This window comes from Myotis nattereri (genome assembly GCF_964212035.1).
Source record: "Myotis nattereri genome assembly, chromosome: 5".
NCBI lineage: Eukaryota > Metazoa > Chordata > Mammalia > Chiroptera > Vespertilionidae > Myotis > Myotis nattereri.
This window is the reverse complement of record NC_138080.1, coordinates 4,814,977-4,835,774: the sequence shown is the minus strand read 5'-3', so window position 1 is coordinate 4,835,774 and position 20,798 is coordinate 4,814,977. Positions and strand designations below refer to the sequence as shown.

The 20,798-nt window shown below is 53.5% G+C and overlaps 1 protein-coding gene across 2 annotated transcripts; it reads right to left on the bottom strand.

The window, feature by feature from the left end:
- Nucleotides 1–1,361: 1,361 nt before the first annotated feature.
- On the bottom strand, nucleotides 1,362–13,045 carry TRIM7 (tripartite motif containing 7). 2 transcript variants are annotated; one of them, XM_081092306.1, is made up of 8 exons: nucleotides 12,542–13,045; nucleotides 11,849–11,944; nucleotides 6,549–6,779; nucleotides 5,614–5,636; nucleotides 5,234–5,349; nucleotides 4,774–4,809; nucleotides 4,396–4,470; nucleotides 1,362–2,846 (listed from the first exon to the last, which is right to left on the bottom strand). In XM_081092306.1, the coding sequence occupies exons 1-8, from the start codon at nucleotides 13,031–13,033 to the stop codon at nucleotides 2,335–2,337; spliced, it is 1,581 nt and encodes a 526-aa protein (XP_080948432.1). In that variant the 5' UTR covers nucleotides 13,034–13,045; the 3' UTR covers nucleotides 1,362–2,334. The 2 variants fall into 2 exon arrangements, with proteins under 2 accessions (XP_080948432.1, XP_080948433.1); XM_081092307.1 differs by lacking the exon at nucleotides 4,396–4,470.
- Between the last annotated feature and the right edge of the window lie 7,753 nt (nucleotides 13,046–20,798).

The following is a 20,798-nucleotide window of genomic DNA, read 5'->3' as shown; positions in this document are numbered from 1 at the left end:
GGCAGGGGAGGGTGAGAGCCCAGGTCAGGGACAGGAGCCCTCGCCGGGCAATAGCCAGAAGGTGGCGGCTGCAGGTAGATGGTGGACGTTGGCCTGGTTGTCCAACCTGCCCTCTGCCCTGCAAGGCCGGATGACTGAGGTCCCTGGACGGCCAGGCCACAAGCAGGCCCCAGGTGGCCTCCAGTCCGTGAAGAGCTGTGTGTCTGGTGGCAAGGACCTGGGTCCTCACAGCTCTGAGCTCGCAAGGACCTGGGACTGAGAGTTGGGGCAGAAGAGCCCAAGTTAGGCCAGTCACTGCTCTCAGAGGCTCAGAAGTCTGAGATCTTAGGATGCCCCAAGGATGGAAGAGAAAAATGCACACACACTCTCACGCCAGCACCGTGACTTCCGGTCACCCGCTGCCCTGGTGACCAAGAGAGAACATCTCTCGCGCCCCCCACGTGCAGTTATTATGTGTAACTGTTGTTAACATCTCTTCAGATGCATAGAAATCTATGCAGTTATTCTATAAACTCTGATAGACACACAAACACAAAAGCTGAGGATACACACAGACAGCCACCCCTGCAGTCCCCAAACCTGGCCCTTCAGGACCTCCACCAGTCACCCCATCTCCTGTGACCTGCAACCTGTGTTACAATACTTCGGCATAGTTGCTAAATGACGTAAAGGGTAATTGCGACACTCAGTTCAAAAGCCACGGGTTTTCCTTGTGGAAATCAGTGATATTCAAATACACTGGTTGGCTACGGTGTTCTAGAGCTGCTCTCCGCGTATGAAGAGGGCATCGGATTCCCCTTCTGGAATGCTGCTGTGGGCTAAACTCTTCAACGGTCCTGTCCCTGCCTGTGGGACACTGGATTCTGACTGCCTATCGCTGTGAGCACTGGGTCGGCCTCTCAAACCACAGGGTCATGCCTGTCCTAACAAGGACCTGTACACAGTGTGCTTGAAGCATCTCAAGGGACAGAGTACAGGAGCTCCACGACGCCTGCAGACCAGCTACTTGACGGTCACCGTCCCTGCATCTGCCTGAACCACCTGGGTAGGCAGAACTAGGTCAGCAACTGGCTTCCATCCAGCCGGGGATCTGGTGGGGTTGGAAACCTGTGGCCATCAACTACATACGGGGTGGCTGATACTTAACCAGAAGTCAATAATAGGGTCTGACCTGATTGACCTCGGTCGGTTTCAACACCGACACCCTATGCACGTGTTCATACCCACTGTCCTGCAATCCGATATAAACACCCGCGCAGTTCTCACACCGCACACACGCGCACCTCATCTGGCAGAGATCCTTGCTCACACGTGTGCCCTTGCACTCAGGCAGGGTAAGTCAAGAATGAGCTAAGCCACTGTAGAAACGAACTCATAGTCTGTATTTCCATCTCTAGTCCCCATTCCTGGGGAGCACAACGCAAGGAACAGCCCCCCACCACCCTCCCAGAAGCCCAGCCTTACAGCAGCTGGGGAGCAATGAGCTCGGGTGATAGCAGCCACCAGGGTCCTCTGCTGGTGGCACACGTTCGGCAAGTTCCAGAAAGAATCTGCCAGGGGCATGCTTCTGCTCTGCATTTCCATGCTGGTGCTAGAGGCACCTGTAAAACTGTAAGTGCTCTCCGGTATTTCAAAATTCCAGAACCTTCTGTCTCCTTACCCAGGGAGACTGCACTTTGGCACTTGAGAGGGGGTTAGGCAGCTGAGAACACGTGGCCGCGGATCATCAGGTTCTGGGTGTCAGAGGGTAGCCACGCCTACATAGTGCTGTCTGGGGCTTTTCCCTCGAGAACAGGTCAAGGCTCTGCTTCCAGTTCTGGCCCAGACTGTCCTCTGAGCTGGGAGCACAGTGCTCCTCCCTGAGTAGACGGTTTGGTGAGCCAGCTGGACGCGGGTCCCTGAAGGCAGCTGGCAGCTGACAAGAAGGCAAAACAGAAGTGGTCATGAACCTGGCCGGCCTGGCCCCAAATATGCCCCGTGCAACTGAGGCCGACACAGGCCCAGGGCTTGGTGTTGCTCCAGGGAGCCAGAGGCGCTGCTGAGTCTGAGCAGTGAGCCCCCGAACAGGAAGCAGCTCTGTCCACAGCTGGGCTCCTGTCCTCACCCCCCGAGCAGCTGGTACCAAAGCCACATGCCAGGAAGGGGACCGGCCCCGGGGGCCAAGGCCTTCCTGCCTCTGCTGCTTGGGCTCCCGAAGCCTGTCTAAGGCAGCGGGGGCAGGAAGGGTGAAGTAGGCAGGAAGCCCGGCCGGAGCTTCCGTCCCTTCCCAGGGGCGGCCAGGAGAAGGCTGCACCCTGGACTGGCCCCGTCCTCTGGGGGGCCGGGCAGTGTCTCTCAAGGCCAGATGCGGAGGTAGGTGCCTGTGGAGCAGATGGAGAAAAGGGGGAACACACGCTCCTGGAAGTTGACACGGAAGGTGTAGAGGTGGCGCATGTCCTCCACAGCGTAGAAGGACACGGCCCCCACCTCCAGGTCCAGCGCCACCCGCACGCGGGACAGGTGGCCGCAGCTGAGGGGTGTCCGCTCGGGGCTGGTCACGGCCCAGTACTGCCCACCGTTGAGCTGCAGCGCCCAGACGCCCTCCTCGGGCGTGAAGGGCGTGAGGCCCTTGCGGCGCACACTCTCGCGGGCCACTCCGAAGGCCCAGCCGTCCTGGGAGCCCACCTCCACCTCCCAGTGGTGCCGCCCGGAGGAGAAGCCGCAGGAGGCCAGGACGCGTGTGTTGGTGTCAAAGCGACGCGGGTGGTTGGGCAGGTCCTGGGCCCGCTGTCCGAGGCGCACGCTCTTAAGATCCAGCGAGAGGATGAGGCGGGGGTTGGCCGTGTCCGGGTCCAAGGTCAGCTCCACTGCAGTGGGGAGTCAGGGAGAGATGGCCCTTGCAGGCCTCTTGCACAGCCCCTGCCCCCTTCCTGCCCACCCCCACACCCCTACCCCTACCCCTCCAACAAGTACATCTGAAATCAAACTGTACAACTTAGATACTGGAAAGAATCATCAACTTTTCTAATTATGATGATGGTTTTTCGGTTGTTTTTTATCTCTTTAGCCCTGGCCGCTGTGACTCAGTTGGTTGAGCGTCCCATGCACCAACAGGTCCCCGATCAGGGCACATGCCCGGGTTGCAGGCCCCTCCAGGAGGCAGCCGATGGAAATGTTACTCTCCCCTGCCCCCCGCACCTTCCTCTCTCTCTCAAATCAATATACACATATATGTATTTTTAAAAGTCTCTAACCAGTTTGAAAGAGCCCTAACCAGTTTGGCTCAGTGGACAGAGCATTGGACTGAGGGTCCCAGGTTCGATTCCAGTCAAGGGCATGTACCTTGGTTGTGGGCACATCCCCAGTAGGAGGTGTGCAGGAGGCAGCTGATCAATGTTTCTAACTCTCTATCCCTCTCCCTTCTTCTCTGTAAAAAATCAATACAATATATATATTATATATATATTTAAAAGTCTCTCTTTAGAGATCAAATACTGAAATATTTATGGAAATGATATTATCTGTGATTTGCTTCGAAACAGTCCAGTAGGAAGACATAAGCAGGGGTGTTAGTGGTCATTGCTGAGGGTGTATGATGAGCATGTAATATTTGTTATGCTTCTCTCTCTACTTGAGCATATGTCTGAAATTTTCCACAAGGAAAAGCTCGAGCACGGCCGGCGGGGCTCAGTGGCTAAGCATCGACCTATGAACCAGGTCACAGTTCGATTCCCCGTCAGGGCACAGGCCCGGGGTTGAGAGCTCGATCCCCAGTGTGAGGTGTGCAGGAGGCAGCTGATCAATGATCCTCTCTCATCATGGATGTTTCTATCTCTCCCTCTCCCTTCCTCTCTGAAATTATATATGTATATGTGTGTGTGTGTGTGTGTGTGTGTATGTATGTGTAAACCTCCAAAAGCTCAAATATGCACACTTTTCAGAGTTCCAGGCCTCCTATGTGCAGGCCCTGGGAATCCCAGCCCTCCAGCAGCTTCCTTTCTTAGGGGAGGGGAGGAGAGACAATAAATGATTTAAAAAATATAGAAGAGGGATCAGGACAGCAACTGTGATTTCAACTAGAGGGGCCAAGGACGGCCTCACTGAAAAGGTACATTTAGGCGAAGACACAGAGAAGGTGAAGAAACCAGACAGGCGGCCGTCTGGTGCAGCAGGGCCCAGCCCAGGGAAGGGTGTGCGCGTGCATTCCAGCCCCCACCGGGATCAGGGGTGCACCCGGGGAGCGTGCAGCGCGGCCCGAGGGTGGCTGGAGAACTGCAGCCTTTGCTCAGTGACAGGGGCCTGTGCAGGGCTCTGTGCCCAGAAGGGGCACAGTCTGACTCAGCTGGTTTAGATTCTTTCCAGGCAAAGTCTGGCTTGGCCCCCGCTCCCCTCCCTGTGGGGCTGGGTCCCACTCACCCAGAATTCCGCAGGAGTAAGAACCACCTCCCTTGTCCTCCGTTTCTTCCTGCTTCCCCTCACCCCTGCACACAACTCCGGTCCCCAGAAGAGGTCTCAGTAAGTTTGGGAGTGGGGACAGGGGAGAGAGGGGCTTGTGTAGGTGACTGACAAGCCTTCCCCAACCTAAGCACCCTGAGGGGCAGGCCCCCGTGGCCTGCGGGAGCGGGCGCTGTGAGGTTGGACAGGGAAGGGGAGTAGAAGGCAGGCACGGAGGCGGGCGGTGGGCGGGCAGAGGGAACCACCTGCACGCAGAGCCCAGAGACAGTCGCCCGCCCACAGGGAGGGAGTTCCCCATGAGGCAGGTAACAGGCACTCACTGCCCCCACAGCTACGTACCTTTCTCCTCTTTCTCCAGCTCTCCACGAAGGTCCTCTGAGGAGAAACCAAGCAGGTGTGCGTGAAGGACACCGAGACCGTCTGACAACGACAGTGACCGCACCTCCGACACGGGTGACCCCGCCGGCTCACTTACTCCCAGGCAGGCCCGAGGCACCGGGCCAGCGCAGGTGCGGGAGAGGCAGGATTCTGGCTTTTCCTGTCCAGCTTCCCCTCTTTTGCCCGGAGCTGGTCAGAGCTGGGATCTCCCTCCCGATCCTCGTCCGCCCCCAATGCCCCTCTATCCTGTCGGTCCCGGGGGGAGCTCTGAGCCGAGGGGGCCTGAGTAAACTCGTCACCACATACCCCAGCTCTGCTGTCCTCACACAGCTTCGGGAAAGGCACATCTCTGGGCCCCAAACCTCCAAAACCACACCCCTGCCCCTGGCACCTCACGGCCCAGCCCCACCCCTGGGCCTACCTTTGAACTTCTTGAGCAGCCCCTTTAAGACAAAGGTCTTGAGGGAGACGTTCCAGACTTTATTCTTCATCTCAGAAGAGACTGTGCTTGGCTTGGGGGCCGGCACGTTGCTGCACCTGCAGGACAGGGAGGAAGGCCCACAAGCACCGTCCCACTCCCACCATCAGGACGGCGAGGCCCCCTGGGCGGGGAGACGCAGAAAAAGGCGAGCCCGGTCTCATGTCCATACCCACACCGGGCACAGGGACTCCTGCCTCAGAAGGTACCAGACGAGGCGGTGGGGCCGTGGGAGGTGAGGGGCTGGGGGTGGGGAAGAAAGAGGCTACGCCATGGGAAAGAACCGGCTAAGAGGGGCCCGAGGAACCATTAGGTCCACTCACCTGCTTAGTGTGTTTTTAAATTCCTGGCAAGAAAGACGAAAGAAAACAAAATCAACATCAGGTCACCCCCAGGCACCTCTGAAAAAACAAAACTGCCCCTGCCCTGCCTCCAGAGGAAGAGGCAGTAAGCAGGGGCACCACCCCCACCACGGGCCTGGGTGCCAAGGGCTCCCCCGTGCCTGGAGCTGGGCATCTCGTCAACGTGGTGGGTGCCCTGACCTGCGCACAGCTCTGAAACGCTCCGTCCTCACAGAATCCTCCCTGGAGCCAAGAGCTGGGCCCAGCGAGGCCTCGGCTCTCACACCACCAAGACGAGCGAGAGCCTTTATGCAGCGACTGCTCCTTCAGACCAGTCTTCTAAATGACTGTTTTTGATCCATTTGTGTCTTGTGAAGTTTATTTCGTAGACTGTCCCTATTTATTTATTTTTAATTTTTATTTTTTTCAGGGGAGAGCGCGAACGCAGTCCCCCCCTACTGCAAATTATGCAGCCCCGTTTCCCACATGTGGGGACATCGCAGGGGTCAGCACATCCACGGGGCAACGGATAAGCCTCGCTCTGGGAAAACCACCCTCGTGGCCATGGCATCTCCCCTGCCAGGGAAGTAGGACTAGATTGTGACTATTTTTCTAATGAAATCGGATAGAAAGCATCTGAGTGCATCACGCTAGTGCAGGTGTTGTTTCCTGGGACTTGTCCCCAGTGTGCGCATGCTGGGATATGATGTCAGACATACTCTCGTTCCTCACGGTGAGGACAGTTTTATCACATCCCTGTAGACCTGCCTCTGACCCCAGGGACATCAGGGCCCCTCTCTCCAGGCCCCCTTGGCTGCAGACTGTGTGAGTCACTAAGCTCACAGGACCTGACTCTGTTCTCGCTGCCTTCACTATGCCTTAGGATCAAGGACTCAAAGCCCTGGGGAGCCCCTCACCTGCAGAAAGTCAAGGTCAGGCTTGCTGGTCGTCTCCTGGATCTGGCTGGTGAGCTTGGACAGCTGGGCGATCTCGCCCCCGAGCTGGGCCAGGTTCTCATTCTGCTTTTGTGTCACCTCCCGGGACAGCTCCTCCAGGCGGCCCAGGAGCCGGCCCTCCTGCTCCACCAGGAAGGCCCGCAGGGCCTGGAACTCTGCCCCCACCTTCTCTCGCTCGGCTGCCATCTGCTTCTGTCTCGGGAGAGAAGTTGCAGAGGTGAGGGACATGGGCATCGAGGCCTGGCATTTGGACAGGAGCGCTGAGCCACCCCAGAGGGCAGGGTTACATCCACCTCGCTGTTCAGGGGTCAGAGGCTCACCCACACAGGCACACCCTGCACAGCCTGTAATTTAAATACCCCACCGCTAAGGGCACAGCAGCTCCAATACACGCTCTCGCTTCCCCTGTCACTGTATGGAGTCGCTATGCTAAGCACCACCTCGCTAAACAGGCTTCATTGTAGTTTCGGCTATCCCAGAAACGGAATCTTTTTTTTTTTTTTTAAATATATTTTATAGATTTTTTTACAGAGAGGAAGAGAGATAGAGTTAGAAACATCGATTCAGCTGCCTCCTGCACACCCCCTACTGGGGATGTGCCCGCAACCAAGGTACATGCCCTTGACAGGAATCGAACCTGGAAGCCTTCAGTCCACAGGCCGACGCTCTATCCACTGAGCCAAACCGGCCAGGGCAGAAATGGAATCTTAAACTAGCTGATCAGGAATTGCCTTTGTTGATAACCTGTCGTCCCTGATTGGGAAAGTAGCCTTGCAATAACCAAACCGGCTTTTTTCCCTGCAGACATTCCTGTCCTTGCTACCTCTGCTTATAAAATCTCTCCCCGAATACAGCTCTTTGGGGTTCCTTTCTATCTGCTAGATTAGATGCTGCCCAATTCATCAACCACTGAAGAAAGCCAATAAGATCTTTAAAATATACTCAGTTGAATTTTGTTTTTTAACATTCATCACCCCTCCAACTTTCACTCCTCACTTTATTTCATTTTTTTTTTCTTTGCGATTGTCTGGAATTTCTATAACCTTGCTCCGGATGCAGCAGGGCAAGGCCTCAAACCGGTCCGAAATGTTCTAGCAAGCACTCTAGGAATGCACAGGGTCGCCCCAGACCCAAGCACACTGCAGGCTTACAGACTTTATTTCATTTTAAAGTTTTTTTAAAAAATTGACTTTAGAGAGGGAGAAGAAGGGGGAGAGAGAAACATCGATTTGTTGTTCCACTTATTCTGGTTGATTTTTTTTTTTTTTCTTAAGACATATTTTTAGTGATTTCAGAGAGGAAGTGAGAGGGAGAGAGACAGAAACATCGATGATGAGAGAGAATCATTGATCTGCTGCGTCCTGCACATCCCCCACTGGGAATCCAGCCAGCAACCCAGGCAAGTGCCCTGACCGGGAATCGAACCACGCCCTCCTGGTTCATAGGTTAACGCTCGGCCACTGAGCCTCTCCGGCCAGGCTTAGTTGATTCTTGCATGTGCCCTGCCGGGGATGAACCCACAGCCTTGGTGTATGGGGACAGTGCTCCAACCAACTGAGCTACCCAGCCAGGGCCTTCGCTTCACTTTAAAGAGCACCATTTCTGTTTAGCAATTACGAAGGTAACATATGCTCATAATACAAAATCTGCAGGTTGCAGAAAAAGAAGAGGAAGGAAAATCAATGCCACCGACCAGAGGTGGCAGCGCACGGACCTGACCCAAGTGAGAATATGCTGTGTGCGGGCTTCCTAATCTGTTATTTCCGTTACCGTGACCCACTGGACGTTTGCTCCTGTGTTTTCAGACACAGGCTCATGCTACGGATCCCCTGGATCCTTTACACGAATATGTGCGAGGGGCTGCACATGACATAACAAGGACTAGCCAGAAGTGAGGAGGGCTCCATCCCTCCCGGACAAGCTCAACCCCCACAGTCCCTCTGCTTTAGAAGCCCGAACGGAGCCAGCGTGCTCAGTGGTTGAGTGTGGACCTATGAACCAGGAGGTCACGATTCGATTGGATCCCGGTGTGGGATGTGCAGGAGGCAGCCAATCTGTGGCTCTCTCTCATCATTGATGTTTCTATCTCTCTCTCCTTCTCCCTTCCTCTCTGAAATCACTAAGATTTTTTTAAAAGGCTGGAAGAGGAGCTCGTGAGTGGGTTTTGAATCCAAGAGACCTGGGTTCAGGCCATGGCTTTTCCCTCCCACCCCCTCCGAACCTCACCAGGGCCTTCAGGACACTGGGCATGGGGCTCTTTACAGGTGTAAACTCACTCAACACTGACAACCCAACGATGGGGGTACACTTTCACCCCATTGTACAAACGAGGAGAGAGACAGAGCAGCACGTCTGTCACCAGTAAGTGGGGAGCCAGGACTCCACCCCAGGGAGTCTGACCCAAGAACCTGCATTTCTTGCAACTATATCATCCGGCCTCCCAAGGAAATAACACAAGTGGGATGATATTAGCCAAAATACTCTAAATCAGGGCTTACCAGCCTCTGCGCTACTGATAATTCTCTGTTGTAGCGGGCTGTCCCGTGCATTGCAGGATGCTTAATCAGCACCCTGGCCTCTACCACTAAATGCCAGTTGCACCCCTGCCCCAGGATTGACAACAAGAAATATCTCCAGCCCTGGCTGGTGTGGCTCAGTGGATAGACCATCGGCCTGTGGACTGAAAGGTCCCAGGTATGATGCCAGTCAAGGGCACATGCCTGGGTTGCAGACTCGATCCCCAGTGGTGGACGTGCAGGAGGCAGCAGATCAATGATTCTCTCTCATCGTGGAAGTTTCTATCTCTCCCACTCCCTTCCTCTCTGAAATCAATAAAAATATATTTAAAAAAAATATCTTCAGCCGAAACCGGTTTGGCTCAGTGGATGGAGCGTCGGCTTGCGGACTGAAAGGTCCCAGGTTTGATTCCAGTCAAGGGCATGTACCTTGGTTGCAGGCACATCCCCAGTGGGGGGTGTGCAGGAGGCAGCTGATCGATGTTCCTCTCTCATCGATGTTTCTAACTCTCTATCTCTCTCCCTTCCTCTCTGTAAAAAATCAATAAAATATATTTAAAAAAAAATATCTTCAGATATTACCAAATATCCCCTCAGGGCCAAAACTGCCCCCACTGAGAAGCACTCCTAAGTGGTAAGAGCATTTTCAGATAAAAGCATTCATTCTGTTATATGCAGCATGGTCTATCCCAGGGGTGGGCAAACTTTTTGACTCGAGGGCCACAATGGGCTCTTAAACTGGGCCGGAGGGCCGGAACAATAGCATGGATGGAGTGTTTGTGTGAACTAATATAAATTCAAAGTAAACATCATTACATAAAAGGGTACGGTCTTTTTTTTTTTTTTAGTTTTATTCATTTCAAACGGGCCGGATCAGCAGGCCGTAGTTTGCCCACGGCTGGGCTATCCTCTGCCTCTACTGCTGCATTAAGCAGGTAGTATTTTGTGATTCTAAAGAACACGGGGCCAGAGGGGTGGTTGGCAGGGGACCCAGGGGCAGGTGCCAAGCGGTGTCATGGTGGGTAGGGCCAGAGACAAGACACTGCCCACGATGTGGGGGGCCTCTGGGTCGCAGATGGAGGAGCCCATGCTCACTCCTGTCTCCAGAAGAGGGGGGGAGCCTGGAGATGAGGGCTGCGCTCTTCCTTGGGGAGGGAAGTGAGTGATCAGAAGGGAGGGCTGGGGTGCACAGGGAGGCAGGGGCACCAGGTGCAGGGGAGGGTCCAGAAGGGCCTGAACTCAGGTCTTCCCCCCACACCACCCCCTCCCCAGCTTGAGGACAGGAGGGCCCTCCAGTTCCCAACTTCGGAACTGCGTGGCCCTCTCCTAACAGACTGCCCATAGATCCTCCCATTCTTTTAGCACCGACTTATCGAGCGAAGACCTGAATTTGCAAGGAAGAAAATGAGTCCGTGACCCACGCTGCTCCCCTCATCAAAAGGAGCCCGTTTCACTTTCCTGCTCCACCGAAAAGAAGACAGAATATAATTCCCGCCCACCAGGGGTCATGGGCACACTGGGCTGTGCAGCGGGAGCTCCTAGGAACTGGTCGCCAGACTTCCCACTCTCCGCGCTCTGACCCAGGGAGCCCCCTTCCACTTAGCCCAACTGCAAAACCTCAGAACTCTAAAAATGAAAAAACAGTCTTTTCATAACTCTTCCGGTGGCCAAAAAAAAAGGCCTAGGCCAGTGGTCGGCAAACCGCGACTCGCGAGCCACATGCGGCTCTTTGGCCCCTTGAATGTGGCTCTTCCACAAAATACCACGTGCAGGTGCATAGGAACAGTGCGATTGAAACTTCCCCCAAGCGCAAAGGTCTGTTTTCGGCCTGGGCGGGGCCACGGGATACGCAGCGCGGGGGAGGCGGCCGATTCAGGCAGGAGTTGAGTGAGCCAGTCAGTCAGCAGTCTCGTGCAGTGGTTAGTGCTAGTCGCGTGGGCACATTGTGCGCGCCCGCGAACGCAGGTGACAAAAGTACCTACTCAAAGCATAAAGTTACCTGTATTTTTCCAACCAGCTGCAAATCCTACAGGTATTTTTGTCATCAATTTAAGAATTGTGATTATTTTGTGTTGGTGGCTTAAAAAATTTGGCTCTTAAAAGAAATCTCAGCCCTAACCGGTTTGGCTCAGTGGATAGAGCGTCAGCTTGCGGACTGAAAGGTCCCAGGTTTGATTCCAGTCAAGGGCATGTACCTTGGTTGCAGGCACGTCCCCAGTGGGGGGTGTGCAGGACGCAGCTGATCAATGTTTCTCTCTCATGTTTCTAATTCTCTATCCCTCTCCCTTCCTCTCTGTAAAAAATCAATAAAATATATTTTAAAAAAAAAAGAAATCTCAATCGTTGTACTGTTGCTATTTGGCTCTGTTGACTAATGAGTTTGCCAACCACTGGCCTAGGCTGACATGAGGCTATTTACTGTATTTGTGTTCTCATTGAGTCTGAATATGCATGTTCCTCTGCAGAAACATTAGGGCATTCCATCGGGAGAGAGGCCACGGCCCTGCCTGGGGTGTAACACTAACAGGCTGTACATCCCCTGCATGGGCACAGCTCCAGTCGAAGCCAGCTGTTCTAGGGTTAGTTTAGCACCTCCTTTCGCTTGCAAAAGCCCTGGTTACATGATAAAGCTTAGGGTCGCCTTTTAAACATGCACCCTATTATCTTTCTAAATCCACCTCTGCGGTTCCACACACACAACTGCCAGGTGTGGGGGGGCCCTCCGCTGCCGGGCAGGGGGCTCACCAGGAGCTCCTTGCTCTCCTTCTCCTCGGTGGAACGGAACACCTCATAGTCCTCCAGGTCACTCTTCAGGGCCTTCAGCCTGGACTCCAGGAGCTCCTGCGGGGGGTGAGACGGCGTGGGCAGAGGATTCTGGAAACCCCAGGAGCAAGGGAAGGCCCTGCGCCCTGAGGAGGAGGCCGGGGTGGGTACAGCCTGGCTTCACACAGGGGGACAGGGCTCCTTTAGGGTGACCCCAAAAGCCCGAGGGTCTCACATCCCAAGACCATCAGTGTCCAAGTTCAGGCGGAAACACACACCTCAACGGAGGCCCCAGCGAGGAGGCGGGACAGAAAGGAGCCCAGACCCCGGACCACCCACCGTCCCCGACCGCTCGGGAAGGTCTCCCACCCGCGGGAAGAGCTGGGAGCGGGGCAGCGGCCGTGTGGATGCGCCCAAGTCGCCGCTCGAGGCCGGGGAAGGAAAGAAAGAAAGTCGCCAAGTCTGCGGGACATCGCCCAGGCGTTGGTACTGGGGGTACTGAGGGTGCGGGGGTGACGGAGGGGTCGCCAAGCTCACGCCCGGCGCCAGCGCTGAGCAGGAGACAGGAGGAGGCAGGGGCTCGCCGGAGCCCGGGTCTGCTGCCTGCGCGTCGGCACGGCGTGGGGGGAGGCCGGGCAGGGGCGCGGGGACCCGCGGGGGCGCGGCCGCGCTCACCTTGGCCTCCTGCACAGCCTCGTCGAGCGGGACCACGGCGTGGGCGCGGTGCTCGCGGGCGCGGTCGCACACCACGCAGATGGCGCGGCCGTCGTCCTGGCAGTAGAGCTTGAGCGGCTCGCCGTGCTGCGCGCACCCCGCCGCCTCCGGGGGCCCGCGCTCGGCCGCGGCGCCGGGCAGGCTGAAGCGCCGCAGCAGGGCGGCCACGGCGGCGAGCTGCCGGTTGGGGCGCAGCTGGCTGGGGCGCGCGGGCTCGCGGCACTGCGGGCAGGGCAGCGGGCAGGGCAGGCGCGGGGCGGCGGCGCTGGCGCCCGGGCGCTCCCAGCAGCGCGCGATGCAGGCGCGGCAGAAGCTGTGGCCGCACTCGACCGACACGGGCTCGCGGAAGAGCTCCAGGCAGATGGAGCAGGTCGCCTCGCCCTGCAGCTCGGCCGCCAGCGCCAGGGCCTCGGCCCCGGAGCCGGGACCCGCGCGCGGCCCCACCGCCGCCATGCGCGCCCTCCGCGCCCCGAGTCGGGCGGCGCCGGGCCAGGCGGCCAATGGCGGCGCCGGGTCCGGGCCGGGGCGGGCCTCTGGGAGGAAGGGCGTGGCTGACACCGGCGGACCGAGACGGGCCCAGGGGGCGCTCCCGGCTGGAAACCCGCCCGGAGGGGGCGCTTTGGGGGCCGGCGGGCGGCGCGGCGAGGGGCTCCCCGGGAGGACAGCGCCCCACGCCCCGCGCCCGGACCCCTCGGTCCCCGCCCTGGCGCCCCGGTCCCGCGGCGCCCGCTCCCCGTCGCCCCCGCCCGACCCGGGCCGCCTGGGCAACGGGCCGGGACAGGTGGGCGCGCCGAGCGGGGGGCGCCGGGGCCTGGCGCCAGGGCGCGGGTCGGGTTTCCCGGGAGCAGCCGGGAGCGGCGCTGCCGGAGCTAAATTTGGAGCTTGGAGCCTGGAACCCTGCTCAGTCCCCACCCCCAAGCGCGGCCTTGCATCCCCCTCTGTAGCCACCTTTCCTGCCAGCGTCCCCTCCCCCTTGTTTCTGCGTTATTTGATTATGTTTATAAACAAAAACACATTGACAGTAAATTCTTCCAGTTTACTCGATGTTATGCGCCCCCCGTTATCTCCTCAGCCCCCTCCAGAGCTGCTAGCATTATTTGCAGCCCTGTCTCAGGTCCCCCCCCTCCCCCCCCCCACCCCGGGAGGGCCCAGCTTGCGCCCTCCCCCTCCCCAGAAATCGCTCTGGTTAAAGGCACCAGTGACCTCAGCGATCCTAACCCAAAGGCAAAGACCCCTTCTCGGGCCTCACCCCACCTGCCCTCTCGTCTCATGCTTCCTCCTTCCTGACACCCTTTCCCGGCCCTTCCCGACGTGTCCCCTTCTCTATGGCTCTATGGCTCTGTGGCTCTGTGGCTCTGTGGCTCTGTGGCTCTGTGGCTCTGTGGCTCTGTGGCTCTGTGGCTCTATGGCTCTGTGGCTCTATGGCTCTGTGGCTCTGTGGCTCTGTGGCTCTGTGGCTCTGTGGCTCTGTGGCTCTGTGGCTCTGGCCTGCTGCCTCCATCTCTTCTCCCTGCCCCGCTGGGTCCTGGGCTCCTGTCTGTGCTTACTCCCTTCTGATCTCTGGCACTTTACTAGGCGCCCCTGTCCCTGTGGCACCGCAGCACACAGGCCTAGCCCAGGACCCAGGAGCCCTGGCTTCCACCTTCAGCTCCAGCGTCGCATCTCCACCCTGGACTTCTGATCTGCACCACCACGTGCTTCCCCACTCCAGCCCTCCAGGGGCTCAGGACAAAAACAGGGAGCCCTCTGTGACTCCGAGAGGGAAAAATGGTGCACACCTCACCCCGAGTCCTCAGGCTCTCCCTCCATTGGATCATCTCCAACGAGCAACAAATCTTTCCCCTTCTGTCCCACTCTGCCGCCCTAGCTTCACCCAGCTGTGAGAACAATCCTGTGGAAATGTTACTTTTCAATCAAATCGTGGCCTTTCTCTGCTCAAACCCCCCAGTGGCTCCCACCTGTCAGCCCCACCCCAGGCTTCCTCCCCCTCCTTGCACTGGGCCTCCTCTGTACCCTCATCTCTTACCACTGTCCTATGGACTCTCCTCCAGCCACAGGCACCACCTTGCTGTTCCTGCAACGCGTCCAAAGGCCCTACCTCACGGCCTTTGAACTGGCTCTTGCCTGGCTCTCTTCCCACCTCCTTCGAATCTTGTTTCAAAAATTATCTTTTTCAAAAAAAAAAAAAAAAGTTACCTTTCTCAATGAAGCCTGTTTACAATCACACCTTAACCATTTTGAGTCCAGCATTCTACTTCCTCTGGAATGCGAGCTGTTAGAGCGATGGACTATGTCATTTTGGACCATTGGACCACCAGTTTTCTAGAGCAGTTCCTGGTACCTAGTAGGCGCTCCCTAAACTTTTCTTGGGTTGAATTGACTTGGACGTGATTCAAAAACGGCGGTTTATAGTGGAAAGTCTGTCTATCGCCTAGACTCCAGTTCCCTCCCCATCCCAAGCAATTCTGAATTATTTTATACAAATATTATATTTACTACACTCCTTTTTTAAAAAAATAAATAAATAGCCGAAACCGGTTTGGCTCAGTGGATGGAGCGTCGGCTTGCGGACTGAAGGGTCCCAGGTTCGATTCCGGTCAAGGGCATGTACCTGGGTTGCGGGCACATCCCCAGTGGGAGATGTACAGGAGGCGGCTGATCGATGTTTCTCTCTCGTCGATGTTTCTAACTCTCTATCTCTCTCCCTTCCTCTCTGTAGAAACTCAATAAAATATATTTTTAAAATAAATAAATAAATAAATAAATAAACAAACACAGCATCCTGCACAGCCTTCCTTTCTTTTTCGCTTCACATCAAATGACCTCCCCTTCTTTTTCCACCGCGGCCTCCAGGTGTTTATCCCAGCCCTGTCCTCCCCGGGGCGTCCTTCCGTCTAGGCCGGCGCCCCCGTAGGCATTTAGTAGAGAGCCCTGGAAACCCTCGGGACACTGCCCGCTGCGGTTTGCAACTTCTGGGGTATCGTGCGCCCCGGAGACCGTCAATGTGCACACGCCCTGCATGACGAAACTGCTAAGGGAGAGCAGGAAGGAAGGTATCAGCAAGTGGGGGATGTAGCTCAGCGGTAGAGCGCATGCTTTGCATGTATGAGGCCCCGGGTTCGATCCCCGGCATCTCCAGCGTGGACTTGCGCTTTTTCTTACTTTGTCTCCCAAATTCAAAAACGCAATGTATTCCCAGCTCCAGGGAAAACCTCAGACACCGGTGTTTCCTTTTCTTAAAAAATTTATTGGGGTGACACTGGTTAATAAAATTATATAGTTTCAGGTGTACAATTCTATACTATGTCCCCTGTATATTCTATGGTGTGTTCACCGGCCCCTGATCGTGGCGTTTTGCCCACGTTGGAGGTGTCGGCTGCGGCCCTCGCCTCTCCCATCCCCTGACGCTGCCTTTTGACTCCAGATTAAAACATTACAGGGTGATGGGGCCACTGGCATCGTCCTGCGCGCGTATTCCCTTCGCACCGTGAGCTTCACGGGGGTGGAAAAGGGCAGGTTCCTGGCAAAGGACAAGCAGGAAACTGACGGCAGTAGGAGGGACGGGCGGGCACAATCCTCCGAGTTTGTTTCCGAGTCCCCCTCCGGCTGGATGCAGGCCTAAGCCCACAGTGAGGCAATAATTATTGACTGGAGGTATCGCCGGCTGTTGCCACCGCGCCCGGCTAGCTCAGTCGGTAGAGCATGAGACTCTTAATCTCAGGGTCGTGGGTTCGAGCCCCACGTTGGGCGAGTGGTAATTTTTGTTTTCATACGTTGCCTGACAGCTTGGAAAACCGAAGAAACCTGTAATGGACATTTCCTGTGTGCGATATTTGTTTAAGCTTTTTATGGCTACACTCTTGTTCATTATTTGTCTAGCGGCCTGTTTACGTGGACAAAACGAGTTCTTAAAAAATTGTGTAAAATGTGCATAACAAAATTTGCCATTTTAACCATTTTTAAGTGTACAGTTCTGCAGCTTTACACACATTCATGTTGTTGTTGCTGTGTAACCATCACCACAATCCATCTCCAGAACTTTGACATCTTCCCCAACTGAATCCCTGGACCCAGTAAACAATTATGTCCCAGGCTCTCCTTCCCCCAGCTCCTGGTATTCTACTTTTTGTTCCTATGAGTTCGCCTACTCCAGGTATCTCATATAAGAAAAATCATACAATATTTGTCCATTTGTGACCGGATTACTTCACTTAGCATAATGTCTTCAAGGTTCATTCCTGTTGTAGCATGTGTCAAAATTTCCTTTCTTTTAAGTCTGAAAAAGAATCCATTGTATGTAGATAATACATTTTGTTTACCCACTCATCTTTCAATGGACACGCGAGCTCGTTCCATCTTTCGGCTTGTGAATAATGCTGCTATGAACTCGGGTGTACAAATATCCATTTGAATTTCTGCTTTCACTTATTTTGGGTCTATACTAGAAGTGGACATATTTTATTTCCCTTTACTTACACAAAAATATAATTACAGCTCTGTTATAGCTTGAAGATCTTCCTATCTCAAGACATATAAAATGTCCTCAATCTCTTTTTGCAGCCTCATACTATTCTGCTGTAGATGAATCATAGTTTATTTAACACATCACCTGCTGATGGACATTTATGTTGTTTCCAATCTCTTGTTATTACAATTAATGCTGCAGGTAGTAAGCATATACCATTGTCATTTTTCACTTTTGCATTCATATCTGCAGGGCAAATTCCCAGAAGTGAGATTACTGGGTCAATGTATAGATGCTATTGTAGTTGATAAAAATAGGCAAATCACCCAGTTGTGGATCCTACCAGCTGATATTCCCTCCCATCAGCTATGAATGAGATTGCCTATTTCTCCACTGCTGTGGTAGCAATGGGCTGCTTTAGCAAAAAAATAAAAATAAAAATAACTAAACATCTGGCTCCCTCCTTCCCCACACCCTTACAATGGCCAGGGCTCCTCACTGTCTGTCTGGCAGGATGATACCCATGGCAGGGCCTGCAGGGCACCGCCTGGCAGGGAAAAGAACTCTCCTCTTGCCTCTCACAGGAGCACACTCAGACAAAAGGTTCTGCAGGTCACAGTGTCACTCTGGTTTATGGTTCATAATCTCATAGTTTTTCTTCTCTTCTCAGGCCTGTTTCTTTAGAGGCCGTCATGTTTTCTCCTCTTGCAAAGCCACAGCCTCATTGGAAAGGGCTATTCAGTTATTTTTTACTCTGCAGATCTTCTTCCTTGGACAGGAAGAATCCAACCAGATGTAAGAAATTAAGTTTGTAGCCGAAACCGGTTTGGCTCAGTGGATAGAGCGTTGGCCTGCGGATTGAAAGGTCCCAGGTTTGATTCCTGTCAAGGGCATGTACCTGGGTTGCGGGCACATCCCCAGTGGGAGATGTGCAGGAGGCAGCTGATCGATGTTTCTAACTCTCTATCTCTCTCCTTTCCTCTCTGTAAAAAATCAATAAAAAATATATTTAAAAAAGATTAAGTTTGTAAATTATTTTTTTACTGGCTGGTGTCACATACATGTAGTTTGTGCAGTGGTCTTACAATAATGATTATATACAATTTATATAGAAATTATTCATCAACCATCCACTTGAATATTTTCATCTTAAAATATCATCTCCAATTTTAATATGTTTGTGCATATTTTCTAACAAGTCTAAAAATATTCCAGTCTCAGGTCTTTCTTAAACAGTCCCTAGTTCCCCTTTACCAGACTTCACCAAGTCATTCTCCCAGGATCTGTGAGGCATCAGGAGAAATGGCCCAGCCCACGTCAAATGCTCACCCCATTATTTCACTGCCATGTATATCATGTCACATGGGTTTAAGGGTACAAGTCCCCCACATAAGAGACAGGTCTCAATCACATGCTGGTGTCCTGGGGAGTGTGACTTTTGGGTAAGGAGGAAGACGAAATGTCAGCCAGAGCCACCTAATTCTGGAGGCCTGCTGCAAAAACAGGAAGAGTGGCCAAAAAGATGACCCCAAATGACCTGCTCCTCCATTCTGTTTCAGGACCAACTGGCTTAAAATAACTGGATATTTTGGGAAACTCTGTTGTTATTTGAGATGTTTGGTGTCTAAGGGCAAGGAGGGAGGTGTTTGAATATGGAAAAGAGTGCACACTTGTTTTGTGATGACTATTCAATGCATTGCAGTTGTAAAGGTTAAAGTCTAGTTATTCTTAAGGTTATAAACCAAGTTACAAATATTATTGTTTTTCTTATAAACTAGCAATATTTTAAAGAATCCTTTCATTAAGTGTCATCTTGAACATCTAAGCCATTGGTGCTATTCTCATGGACATTTCAAGTGACAATTATAGATTTATGTATTGGAGCCCTTATTAGTGGGAGAAGAGGAGGCACTGGTTAGGTTGCACAGTTGGTATCTGAATCTCGACTGTTGCTGCAGACTCCCTCCTCTACCTCCCAACCCACAGTACCCAGGTTTATTGCTTACTTGCAATCATTTTTTATTGATTTCAGAGAGGAAGGGAAAGTAAGAGAGAAACATTAATGATGAGAGAGAATCATTGATTGCCTGCCTCCTGCACCGCCCCCTCCTGGGGAGGGAGCCGGAAACCCAGGCATGTGCCCTTGACTGGAATACAACCCGGGACCCTTTAGTCCGCAGGCTGATGCTCCATCCATGGAGCCAAACCAGCGAGGGCCTCCACTCATTTTTCAATCCACTTGCAAAGAAAAACAGCAAATGGTGGAGGAGATGGAGTCATCAGGATGAAGAGCCAAGGAGGTATACTGTGGCTCCTAACCCTCCAAACCCCTGGTCTTCCCTCTGTCCTTGAACCCGCAAGCTCCCTCCTCCTCTGGGCCTCTTTCCTGATACTTTGGGAAGGCTGGCTCTCTAGCTTCATGCCTCCGCTCATTGTCACCTCTTCTGATGCCTCTTTCCCGGCCCAGCTCTCTACTGTTGTTGTCTGCTTGCTTGCCACGTTATCAGATCATCGTCTTTAATTTTCTCACAGTCCTTATAGCTCTCTTGTTATGTCTTTATCTGTTTACTTGCTTGCTATTTTACTTGCCTATCAGAAGGTAAACAGGAGGGTAGGGGCCTGGCCCCTTTCTTACTGCACTGTAACAAATAAATAGATGAAGTTTCCTTTTCATCGTGGCACACCGTAGGCTTGTTGCCAGTGCCTCGTCCATACCACAGCCCAGTTCATGGGACCTGTAGCTACTGATATTATTTCCTAAACTTTGAAGGTCTACGGAGTACCGGACTACCAGAGGGAAGGGGAGACGGTCAACAGAGAGACTACAGAAGGATAGCCTGTGGAATCTGAGGACTATAAAGAAAAGAGCAAGGGGGTGGGAGGTGGTGGAGGCAGAGGTGAAACAGGAATGGTGGGAAGAGAAAATTGTGGAAGCTGGGAGATGGGTACTTGGGGTTTCCCAATAACATTCTGTCTACTTTAAATTTCCTAATAAAAAGGTTTAAAAATAAAACAAAGAGTATTACAGTTACTTTTTAGTGAAAGGTTAAACATTCAGGTAGAAAATTTTATAGAGTAATGATGCTGTGGAGTAATATTTATTTGAGAGAAAAAAAAGTAAAGATCCAGCAAAACTACAATTAAATAGAATCCTCAGTGGGAATTCACATCCTCTAAACTCTCTCCCTAGGGTATCTTAGAAGTGGGAGACAGGGACCTTTGGCCCTGTGTACTGTACTGGCACCCAGGTTTGGCTCTTTTCTTGTAGTCTTCACTGAAAAAAAACAAAAAAAAAACCCCAAAAACAACAACTCAAGTTCCCTGAAATCCCCTGCATCCCAGGGCAGGAAAGATTTAGCTAGGCCCAGGATGGGATTGCCACCAGGAAACAAGGATGCTTTCAAATTGTGGGGGCGATGCTGAGAGGACAAAGGGGTCGGTGGAAAGGGGCTTCCACTGACAAGCAACCACACTGACAAGCAGCTACAGCTTCCGCCTCAAAAAAGAGAATCATAGTGTCATTGAAACCAGGTCAGTCTAGGGAAGCTACAAAGCCATAATGACAGGTCAGCATTAAGCGTAACCCCAAAGAAATCTGATTCACACCAGCTTCCTGCCCCGCCGTGCTGTGAGGTTACTCGTGTGGTTCTGGATCTGTTTACTGTCTCCGCAAGGAAGATGATGAGGCTCACATTAGCTGAGGCACCGATCAGAACCCACCTGGAGAAGAGTGACAGGCCTGAGTGACAGTTC

Excerpts from the sequence above, each read along its gene's own strand:
- TRIM7 (XM_081092306.1), bottom strand. The coding sequence starts at position 13,033 with ATGGCGGCGGTGGGGCCGCGCGCGGGTCCCGGCTCCGGGGCCGAGGCC. Across the intron at positions 6,780-11,848 it reads AGGAGAGCAAGGAGCTCCTG|AAGCAGATGGCAGCCGAGCG; the intron begins GTGAGCCCCCTG and ends CTCCCGAGACAG. Across the intron at positions 4,810-5,233 it reads GCTGCTCAAGAAGTTCAAAG|AGGACCTTCGTGGAGAGCTG; the intron begins GTAGGCCCAGGG and ends GTTTCTCCTCAG.